Source organism: Aulonocara sp. 'chitande type north' Nkhata Bay, linkage group LG20 (genome assembly GCF_057382095.1).
Source record: "Aulonocara sp. 'chitande type north' Nkhata Bay isolate Kocher_YH1m ecotype deep benthic linkage group LG20, A_spYH_male_GT1.1, whole genome shotgun sequence".
Taxonomy (NCBI): domain Eukaryota; kingdom Metazoa; phylum Chordata; class Actinopteri; order Cichliformes; family Cichlidae; genus Aulonocara; species Aulonocara sp. 'chitande type north' Nkhata Bay.
The window spans coordinates 24,835,479-24,847,075 of record NC_141363.1 but is presented as its reverse complement, the minus strand read 5'-3'; the positions used below and the strand labels follow the sequence as shown (position 1 = coordinate 24,847,075).

Here is an 11,597-nt window from a genome sequence, read left to right as displayed (position 1 = left end):
CTGCCGCTGCCACGTTTTGACCCCATCTTTGCTCCTGCAAAGCTCTGTGTAAGACAAACACACAACCATGGTGGTCCCTCAAGGCAGTCAAATAGAAGGTTCTCCAAGTCTCTAACTACATTTCCATGGTCTGAATTGAGTTGCTGTGCAAAATAAAGGAGGTCAAATATCTCCGGGTCTTGTTCACAAGTAAAGTGACATTGATGTGTGGATAAGTGCAGCGTCAGCAGTAAAGCGGAAGGCAAAGCTTTCCAGCTGCCGTCCTGGTTCCAACACTCATATAGTCACGAGCTTTGGGAGAAAGAATGCAGACACCAAGCGCCAAAATAAGCTTCCTCTTCAGGGTGGCCCTAAGAGACTCTATGACGAGCAGAGTTATTTCTCCTTTTTGCTGAACACTGTCAGTTCATGCCTCTTGGTTGCTTTCCATTGGAACTTGATCCTTCCAAATGGTCAGATACCTGAGGGTAGACTCAGAAGATAATGAAGAAATACTACATCTCCAAGGATGTCTTAGCCTAGATATTTAGAATAAAATGTATGAATATGGATTTGATGTTATGAGAGCTTTAGAGGCGCTGCTAGTTGGATTTTGTTACCTTTTAAGAAAACTGTTTCATGAATAATGCATGTAGCTGCTCCCCAACGAGCCAAAGGTGCTTATCTAAGTAAGGTTATACAAACAAACAAAATGAGTGCTTTTCTGTGTACATTTTGTCTAACACACCTCATGACATCTCGGTCAGTATATTTTGCCCATTTCATCAGTTCTGCTCAGCAAACACGCCTGAACAATGTTTTTGTTTTTCCCTGCTTGTTGTTTTGGGGGGGAAAGTAGGGCAAGAAATGCTGCAGGCTCATATAAGTCCCCGGCCTTTGAACACACACACTCACACACACACGGATCAAACGAACACGGATACATGAGCTCTAATAACTTCACTCTGATATCGTCACAGTGGAATGAAGTAAAGGGATGGCTAAGCAGGTTATGTTAGTGGAATGATTTAATTTTTTTCTTCCATCTCTGTGACTGTTTTCACGTATTCTGCTCTGAGGACATCAAAGGATGGATTTAATATCAAATGACCACATGGGTGTGAGTGTGTCTGCAAGATTTTGAGGAGACAGGGAGGCTGGTGTTGCTAGGTGATGGCTTGGCGCTACTGAGGGAGGCGGGATGAGACATGATCAGAGGAAATTCTTGCTATTGAAGTCTGAGCCTCTGACTCTCCAACACCTCTGCTGGCTGAGGTCCACCTGACTGATGTGCCCATGAGGTGCTCTTAAGAGCAGACAAGATGCACTTTATTTATCCAAAAGTCAGGTAATTCCTTTGTCACAGTAGTTAAAAATGAACCATAATATGAATTTAAATACAAACTTTGAGTAATAATAAATGCAAGAAAGAAAAAAAAAAGCACAATTTATGTAATAGCTTACTAAATGTAGTGAAAACAGAATAGCAAATATAAAATGAAATTAAAATTGTGCTTTTTTTTCCAGGTCAATTAAGAAAAAAAAACTAAACCTCGGACGTGTTGAATGATTTAAATTTACATACATTAGCATTAAAACAGCCCGTGAGTTCAGGTCTAAGACAAGTGGTTTCAGGTAATCAATCGAAGCCAGCTTTCCTCTGATTGGCTGTTCCTTGCAAACAGAAGGTTGGTACAGAAAGTGGGTGGAGCCTCTTTTTTCACAGTGAGAGCTGCGTGCCTTAAATGGGATCCACTCTTAGTGACGTCCCGCAAATCTAAGAGTAGGTTTAAAAGAAAAAAAGGACTAATGGCATTCATAAGTGCAAACTCACATACATCTATCATAAGACATAACAGTTCAAACACTGAGCTGCTATGTCTGCTCCCAGATTGACACTTTGATGTGAATTTCAGATATTTTAGACTCCCAGAGACTGGCTTCAAAGTTTTTCAGTTCACAGAGTTGTTGCGTCAGACACATGAAACCTGCAGACACCACCACTGAAGGAGTCATGGAGATTACTTGTACACCCACTGACCTCGTATTTGCAATAAACAATATATGACAGGAAATAAGGAAAAGCATAATATTTTGTCTTAAATCATTAAACCATTGGCTTTTGCTTGACATCGTGAGTCAAGCTCGACCATTGGGGACTAATTTATTTATTTAATTAGAGATTCACAGTGACCAGAAGAATCCCACTGACCTTTAATATCCCATGATTTCTCCTTCAGCACCATGATTAAGTGAACTGTCAGGACCACTACATAAAGGTTACCCTCTCAGTGAATTGTAAAAATCTTGGGATGTCATGTAACTTCATAACCACAAGGGGGCATTGTTGCCTCACTGCTGCTGTAAAACTGGTTTCCTTTGAGCTTAAAAGCTGGTGAAAGAAAAGTGAGGAAATATTTTATTTTTAGCATAACTGTGGGTTACATATTAATCCATGGGTGTGTTTGTAGAGTTACAGCTCTGTCTGGTATTTAACTCGGACTGATTATGTCTTTAGAGAAGACACAGAGGCAAAGAGCTGATATCTGTTGAATTTTTTTGTAAACTTTACCTCAAAAGGTTTGCACAGTTTTTCTGTGGTTATGAAGTGCCCTGTAAAATATTTGCCCTCTTCCTGATTTCTTAGGGGATTTTTTTCACACATTTGTCACACTTCCATGTGCAGATCATCAAACAAAAGCTACCTGGCTGTATCTAAAAAAGTAATTTTCTCCTAAATCTAATAATTTGTCGCCACTCTTGTAACAAGAACTGCCGTCCTGAAGCCATGAAGCAACCCCAGACCATCACACTACACATGTTTGACTGTTGCTATGACATTTTTATTAAATCATGTGTTAGTGTTAACTTTTCAGTCCACAGAATATTTTCCTATGTCTTGGGAATCATCAGGATGTTTTTTGGCATACGATGAGCCTTTATGCTCTTTTTGATCAGCAGTAATTTTCACTACTCTCCTATGGATGCCATTTTTGTTCAGCAGCTTTCTTATTGTTGAATAATGAACTTTGACCTTAAATGAGGTGAGCGAGGTCTGCAGTTCTTTAGTTGTTGTTCCGGTTTCTTTTATGACCTCATGGACAAGTAATTTTGGAAGGTCGGCCGCTCATGAGAAGGTTCACTGCCGCTCCAAGTTTTCTCCATTTGTGGATAATGGCTACTGTGGTTTGCTGGGGTCACAAACTTGGGGCATCGTTGTCTACCACACAAGAGCTATAAGCAAATATTATTTGCCCCACTCATAATTTAGAACAATCTAAAAAACATTAACATAATATTTCTCCAACAGAGAGTTAGATTTTTGTCATTGCTCAATGTTATATGGTAATTGTATCGTCTTGATGCATTCTCAATCATCCAGGAAAGTAAATCTCCAAAAAGTTGATTCTGTTCATCTGGACGTAGCGTTTTGTGGGAGAAACGTTTCGTCACTCATCCAAGTGACTTCTTCAGTCTCAGCTGACTGCAGGTTTCGCCAAATCTTATAACCAGTGAGAATTTGCATAATTAAGATTAAGGAACTGACCCCCCAGCCCATTGCTCCTTCAGTGGGCTGGTTTCAGTCATTATGCAAATGTACTGTTTATAAGATTGGGGAAACCTGCAGTCAGCTGAGACTGAAGAAGTCACTTGGATGAGTGACGAAACGTTTCTCCCACAAAACGCGACGTCCAGATGAACAGAATCAACTTTTTGGAGATTTGGTAAATTTCCAAATGGAAAAATACGTTTTCAATAATGTTGAAAAACAAAACCAAAAAACAACAGATAATGAAAAACATTTATTGAAAGTTTGGTGGTTTTAAAAAACTGTATAGAAAACAGCTTCCCTGAAAGTTGAACCGCCTGGGCTGTACCAAAACTGTAGCCTCTTGCGCTTGAACTGTATCTCAGCAAATACAATGCTGCCACCTTGTGGTCACTTGTAGCACCTGGGTCTTTAATGGCGATATCCACACTCTGGATCCAGACTCTTCTAGATTTTGAGAAACGTCTTCAGGACCTAAAGCTGTCTGATCGATGTAATGTTACGACTGAGGCTCTTTCTTCATTTCACAGCGTTAAGCTGCATTTGTGGTAACCCATGACTGAAGAAGATAATAGCTTCAAACAGGATTCTAGTGCTTGTTTTTGTTTCTTCACATGTGAGGTATCAATTCATTTCTTCAAGGGAGCACAATTAGGACCTAACTGTAACATCTACTCTTTACTTGTAGCAGTTTATAAAAAGATGAAATTAATATTGAGCAGAATTGATTTCAGCTCATTGGTGCAACCCTCCACAAAAATCCGAGTTTTCTACGTGGCAATTTGGGAAAATGAATTGCCCACCCCTGCTCTAGATCATAGACTGGTGCAGTTTTGCTATTTAAACTATGACATATCCCATGATCCAGCTACTCAGAGTTTGTCGTAGAGCTAGAGATAAATTATACAGATTTGAACATTAAATTGTGACACTTAGAGAGGGTATAAAGCGGATATGGTCTTGAAGCATTCATGTGGTTATTTCTTGTACTTGGAAAATTACGAGGGGTCACAAATACAGTATTCATAGTATGAATTTTACACGACCTCATTACTGTACTAAAAGCTGATTCTGATCAGGTGAGACGGAGCGACTTTTCTTCTTTCACTTGTCAGCAATGCAGAGTTTAGGCTGCATGTTTCCTCCTCCCCTTCTTTCTTCTCTTTATCTCTGAAACATACATTCACATGCGTTATACAAGCAAATGTGAAAATGTGAGTCTTCGCATCTCAGCATCACAGCACTGACAGTTGTTTACTTACTGACTGAAGTATGGCTGCTTTCACTCTGATTATGAGGTTTATCAGTTGGGACTGGAGGCTTTGATGCCCTCAGCAGATATTTTGGTACATGCTGAAAAATAAGAAACATTTACAGAGTTCAAGAACAGCTTCATGGGAAGATTAATTTATGATGTGGCAACTTATAATTACATGAATGCATTTTTATTTTTTTTTTGCCAAATCCATCTTTGAAAAAAACAGCACAGTCTGACATCCTCCTCTCTGATGCATGAATGTTTAAAACAATGTCTTAATTGAAGTCATGCACCATGAAATGTTTTATAGCACATTAATTCTTTTTAATATTTTATTTTTATTTTTGCATATGAAAATGTGCAAAAGAGGGATAGTGGATATACTGGACAAAGGATGTTGACTATGGAGCAGCCAGGAAAGAGATGAAGGGGAAGATCACGAAGAAGCTTCATGGATGTAGTGACAGCAGACATGCAGATGATCTGCTGTGAAGATGCCAAAGCGGCGCAGCTGAGAAGAAGAGACAAAATAAAAATGTAGAGAAAAAATGGAGGCAATCCCACGCAGTAAACAGTCAGGCCAGCTGGGAGTCGAATCGTGGACTCGCTGCCGAGGGCGATCGAGTTACCCAAGCAGAATAATCTTTGGTATTTTGTATTGTTTTCAGTTTGTTTTATGGTTTTAAGATATGTGACAAAAAAGATATGGAAACATTTAAGCTCAATTTCAGCTCCACATGTTTTTCCTCTACTTGAGTTCAAGGATCACAGTGCACAAACTTATTTATGATGTCCTGAGCTTCAGTTCATCCTTTGTCTAAAAAAGCGGTTTCAGCTCCTCCCCCTTTAAGGCCAACCTCTCTTTAAGCCAGATTTCTTGTGATTGGCTGTCAACAGAAGGTTTTGACAGCAGGGTGACAGGGGCTTTTTCAGAACATGTAGAGCAGCCTGAAGCCAGAGCTTCTGGGGCTCAGCTGACTTAACTAGCTTGACTTGGGGAACCTACTTACTAGTTACTTTTGGGAAAACCCACAAATAGTGTCACGCAAAAGTTAGTGAGAGGAGGAAAAGTGCACCCGATAGCTGACATATTTACTCTCCTCTAAGCCCATTCAAAGTTGAATCATAGTCCTCAGCCTGCCCACAGACGACGACAATGAGCTTGTTCTCCATGTCTGATTGCTGGAATCCTGTTTTCAGCCTTTATTTGTTGAATTCATACTGAATTATGTCGCTGCAATGACTACATCTACTTTTTTCTTGGTTTTTTATATTACTTTTTGCTTGTTGATATTGCAGAGACTAAATCCTACACCAATACCAGGTCTCAGTTTTTCTAAAACTGAGTAAGTGCATCAGCAATAAAAATTAATTGGCAGTATTTAGAAGTACTGTAGCATATAACATGAGGCTGGGAATTACCAAGGAGGGCAGCAAGAACATCAGCAGGTGCATGGGAGGATGTGATCAAAGGTTTCCAGTCAGAGGGTAAGGCAAGCAGGACTTTTATAGATACGTGCAAATTTGTGATTATTTCTATAAAAAGGTTCAAGGCCTCAGCCCAAAAGAGTTGCAATTCATCACACAGATATCCACTGATGCATATACTTCTGGGTCTACTAAACCTACAAGGAAACTGTACCATAGCATCACATCACTGAACAACTACACTGCAAACTGTGAAACAATGATGTGAGAAAGACGTAAATGGTAAATGGCTTATACAGCGCCTTTCTACTCTAAGCTGGCAGCAAGCAAAAACAAAGGAAAACATTAAACTGCACGTACAGTTGTGAACTGCACTGCTAAACTCTTGCACATTTTTTTATTTTCTTTTGCAAGTCAGGGGCTGCCAAAGTAATTTCGTTTTGTTTTTTCAAAACAAATTGTCAGTACAAATTCTGAATCTGCATCTCCATACCCTGAAACAGTTAACATATTCTATACATCTCCACAAAAGCACATCTTTCCATTTAAATATGCAGAAGTTTTCCCCCTTCTCCTTTTAGAATGCATAATCTTGCATTGACTCGTGCTTCAAATGACGACCTGTTGTTCGGTTTCTTAATTTGTTTTGGTTTTTTGGTTTTTTTGCATTGCAGAAAAAGCAATTTGCAGGACTCTGAAGCTTGAACTTTTGGGATATAAGGCATATTCGTACATACTATTGTAAATGAGTATCCAGTATTCCAACAATATCTATATTTAAAAATGTTTTTTAAAGGAACAAAATAAGGAAAAGAATGACAGTTTCTTACTCTAAACTTTTTTTTTTTGTTTAGATAGGACCAGCAGCAGCTGCCCTGTTCTTCACCAACAGGCCTACTATAGACGTGTGTGCAGATGCTTGACAGGTGGAAACATCTTCATGCACCAACATTAGTGGCATATCTTCAGGAAAAAAAACAGTGAGCAGAGTAGAAAGTGTGGTTAAACACCGCTGCGCTGCTCATACAGTAACAAGTATGCACTGCACGATTGTTAACATCAGAGAAACCACGATCGAGGTCTTCTCTTCCTGAGTGTCTAACACCTGGTAACTTAAGTTAAGTAAGTGTCCTTTGCTCTTACTTTTATTTTGGAGTCCTTCAACTTTACAACAAACCATCCACAAACACACAAAGAAAAACTAAAACATCACATTAAACAGGGTCTAGGTGCTAGATTTGTGTGCATCAGTACATCCTGTTTTAAGGGTCACATGCTTCAGATATGTCCTTATTTAAAGTGCACTGTTATTAAATAATTGTGATGAACTGTTTGTGAGACAATAGTCCTAATGAAGACTTCAATTATCTGAATCTTTTCCTCAGTGTTTATAGGATGAATGTCGTTCTCTTCACTGTAATAGTGACAGAAAATGTGCTTCCTTTGTGCTGGAAGCCAAACTCTAGTGGACAATGGAAATGAAATATATTCAGCTCACTTTAAAAGATGCCTATGTCTTTACTTTTTTAGAAAAAGGATTCTTATCTTTGCAATACACGATATTTACAATTTAGCTTGTAATTTGCATTAAGCCTCAATCACACAGGTCTAGGAACCAGTTGGTGACCCTTGGCAACCGGTTCCTCCTGTTGCCAGGGAAAATATGCATTCCCTGATTAGCTGGTGAATGGTTGCTGGAGGTTGCTGGGTAAAACTGGCTGCAAAGAGAGTGCTGCAGCAAAAAATGAAAAATTGTGAGAAACGTTTGACCTCAAAGAAAAATTGTGTTTTTCCCAATTCATCAATAACAACAACAGTTCTTTGAATAGAAGCAGTCTGCGTAATACTGAACCCACCCAGGAGGTTTGTGGTCCATAGCTTGGCCTGCTGCCGCCTCTGTTCTGGATTCTTGCGCTGCGTCGCCGTTCGGTGGAGCTGCTGGGCCGATTTGTGGAGGAGGGCCGAAGACGACTGCTGGTAGAGGGAATTTCTTCTACTTCAGCCAGGAGATCTGTAAGTTCTCCATCACTGATCTCCTCCTCTGTCAGGGAGCTTTCTGTACAGCAACAAGTTCACAGAAATAAATGTGCTTTTAAAAAAAAGGAAACACTGAACGCTGAAACACTTTAACTTTGTTAAGAAAAGTGTTATATAAATAAAGTATTTATATACTTTATTTATACTTAAATAAAGTAAGTACACCCATGTGATAATGCCTGAGTTTTTGGTGCTTTACATTGTACTTACAACAGGTGTCTTACCTGCTGTTTCTGTGTATGACTGGTCGTTGTTTTTTTTGGCAGGAATGATACATCGTTTAGCCACAGTTCAGTTGTGTGTATGCAATCTGCTAATGGCCAAAGCAATTGCAAGGGGTTTTTGGTGCAGCACCGTATACATTTTTGGGATTAATTTCACTTATCAACAGCTTAAACCTCCAGCAACAAGCAAGCTGGGTAATTTTCTCCTGGTGACTGGTGCTTCCTGAGAGTACCGGTCCAGATCTGATTTCAAACTGACAGCTATTGATATTAACAGGATCATAAACATAATGTACTGATGTACATTTTTGCCCTCTTGAGAGGAAAAACTAACATTTCTTATTACTGACACTGACCTTTGCTGCTCTTCTCTTCTGTTGCTGATTTTGTTTGCTATTGATAGGGCTGTGCGACATGACCAATGCACAAAACCATATTTTTATGGCCCTAGCAGGGCCTCCAACAGAGATTGCCCTTGTGTGGGTGTGTCCCGCCATCTCTCCTGCCTCAGGTGGCACTTTTTTTGTACAGCTGACTCCCATCAGCAATTAGAAGTACTTAAAGCCAGAGAAAGGTGAGCTCTAGTGTCAGAAACCCATGTTGGGTTGCAGCTAGTGAGCTGTGCGTGTTTGGTGACTAATCCTTTTTTACTTACTTTTCAGTTTACTGACCAACACCTGAGTTTTGGTTTGTTTCTTTAAATGGTGATAGCAGCTTGACCATCTCTTTTAATTCAGTTATTAATAGAAGCATTAAAAAACCTCTTTAATTTAACCATTCTGCCTCTCTCCTTCATCCCCTGGACCTTTTTAGGGGAACGCAACACATACATTTATAAATATATGTTGTAATGGCCGCTATCTCGTTATCTTCCTGAGTCTTTATTAAATGGCGTGCCGCTGGGAAAAGCCTGCTCTGACATTTGAGTTTTATTTTGAGCACAAAATAAACGACAGAGTGAAAAGATAAGTGTTTTAATATTGTTAGTCGATATATTTCATCACATCGCACAGGCCTAGTTATTGGTTTAAACTTAGTAAAATGTCATGTAAGTGCATATAAGGAACATAACATTTTTAATGGCTCATTATTCTAGCCGTGAACCTTTAACTACACACTTTTACCTGTAACATGAGCAGTCACTGCACACTCGGGACAAACCCAGTCACCTTCAGGTCTCGTGTTTAACGTTGGTCTCAAGCAGTGCATATGATAACTGGAAAGAAAAAAATGTAGTTCTGTACATATGAGCACCAGCTGGGACACATGCAAAACATGAGTGGCGCTATTCAAAAAGCATCACAGGGTGGAATCACGACAAATCAAAACATGTGAAATCATACCCTGAATCACAGAGTATGCACACCAGAAGCCGGTGCCTCCGGTCTCCACGACCACATTCCTCACAGATAACCGCAGCACTGCTCCCCTCCTCTTCATCACCACCATCTTCATTTTTTCGTACGCTCACTTTGATCTGGGGAAGCACAAATACCTCAGCCCACTGTTCACATATATAATGCTGGATTTCCATATGCCACCTCCATCAAACCTTTTTTTGAACGTCGTCTCCAGGGCTCCGTCTCTGGTAGATTAAGGTAAAACTGATGCGATCCACTGGGCAAGTGTTAGCTGTCTGAAAATCAATAGAAAGAAAAGAAATCTGTGAACACAGCAGTGTCTTAAAATTTCATTCACATATGTTTGTAACTACTCACTATCACTTTGGAAAAAGTGAAAACAGTGGAAAAAACACAATTCTCAACACATTACATTACTTATATTTGGCCAACAGCATAGAACTTCATTTACAACAATTTGCAAAAATTATTTTATCAATAAAAAAAATAAATCTAATCTAAAATTCTCACCTTTAAATTGTTAAAATGATTAACCGCATTAACATTATGTTCAGTCTGTGTCAGAAGAAGCCTTTTTGTTTATATTGTTTTTATGCTGTGCATGCACCCTTTTACCCAAGCGAAATTTCCTATTTTCCATCAAATGAGCTGGTATGGCTCTTAAAGAATGTTAAACAACATTTACGACTTTAAAGTATCTGTGAAAGGTGAGGGGAGTTTACCTGGGACCACTGGAGAATACATTCAAGGCAAAAGACGTGCTGGCAGTTCTCCAGAGAGCCCACAGTCTGCTTCTCAAAGGGATTCAGGCAAATGTAGCATTTCACTGAATCACACATCAAATCTTCGCTTTCTGCACCAGCTGTATTCAACACAGGGGATCTATCCATCTGTTTGTATCAGTTGAAACCTTTACTATCAATATGACTGATGTCCGCAATACCTTACTGCTTACACACCGTTAAAACGGAACAGTTATAACCAAACTCCATTTCAGTGGTTTCTTACAAAGAGTCACTGATCGACCACAACAGCAGGTCAGCTAGCATTAGCCGCTACTATCATTTCCTGCTGCCGCGTTAATATAAATATATATCAAAATATGTGTAGCCTCATTATTAAGTGATTCGTTCTTTACTTAACTTGTGTGACAGGACATCAATTATATTTAGCCCGTAAAATTAAATCTGTAGCTTCTTTACTACTGAACTATTTTCATGTTCCCCGCTACCCGTGAAAACATCCGGTCCTTTTCTTTCAGAATAAGAGCGGTTAATCGCGCTTGGTCTCTTTCACTTCCTGTAGTAAAGAGATAGTTATCTTAGAAACCAACTTTTACAAAATAAAAAAAATAGTAATTGAAAAAACCGGAATGATCAGTGAATGCCCCTCTGAAGTTTGAAACATTAGTAGAAAATATTGTGTTATATTCTGAATCCCTACTGATTCAGCTGACCCTGCAGAAACATACAGCATGCTCAATCCCGCCTATAAGAGTAATAATAATAATAATGATAATAATAAAACAACAACAACAACAACAACAACAACAACAATAATAATAATAATAATAATAATAATACACTTTATTCGAAAGTGCTTTTCAGAACACTCAAGGACAATGTACACAGCAGAATAATAAAAGCAACATAAAAACAAGCAGTTTACACAATCATAAAAGCATAAGACATAAAACAAATTTAAAATAGCAGTGTGGGGAGGTTATGTGGGATAAGCTATTTTGAACAAGTGAGTTTTGA

At 39.0% G+C, this 11,597-nt stretch overlaps 1 protein-coding gene across 2 annotated transcripts; it reads right to left on the bottom strand.

Moving 5' to 3' along the window:
• Positions 1-3,769: 3,769 nt before the first annotated feature.
• Positions 3,770-11,273, bottom strand: LOC147305688 (PHD and RING finger domain-containing protein 1-like). 2 transcript variants are annotated; one of them, XM_086278527.1, is made up of 7 exons: positions 10,560-11,263; positions 10,029-10,112; positions 9,820-9,953; positions 9,601-9,692; positions 8,072-8,271; positions 4,792-4,882; positions 3,770-4,699 (listed from the first exon to the last, which is right to left on the bottom strand). In XM_086278527.1, exons 1-7 carry the CDS (start codon positions 10,725-10,727, stop codon positions 4,656-4,658), a joined length of 813 nt encoding a protein of 270 aa, XP_086134653.1. In that variant the 5' UTR covers positions 10,728-11,263; the 3' UTR covers positions 3,770-4,655. The 2 variants fall into 2 exon arrangements, with proteins under 2 accessions (XP_086134653.1, XP_086134654.1); XM_086278528.1 differs by lacking the exons at positions 3,770-4,699; positions 4,792-4,882 and adding an exon at positions 4,889-7,947 and having other exon boundaries at positions 10,560-11,273.
• Between the last annotated feature and the right edge of the window lie 324 nt (positions 11,274-11,597).

Coding starts and splice junctions, on each gene's coding strand:
- LOC147305688 (XM_086278528.1), bottom strand. CDS start 10,727: ATGGATAGATCCCCTGTGTTGAATACAGCTGGTGCAGAAAGCGAAGAT. Junction 9,693..9,819: donor TGCATACTCTGTGATTCAGG/GTATGATTTCAC, acceptor TTTTCTTTCCAG/TTATCATATGCACTGCTTGA. Junction 7,948..8,071: donor ATGGACCACAAACCTCCTGG/GTGGGTTCAGTA, acceptor TTTTTGCTGCAG/CACTCTCTTTGCAGCCAGTT.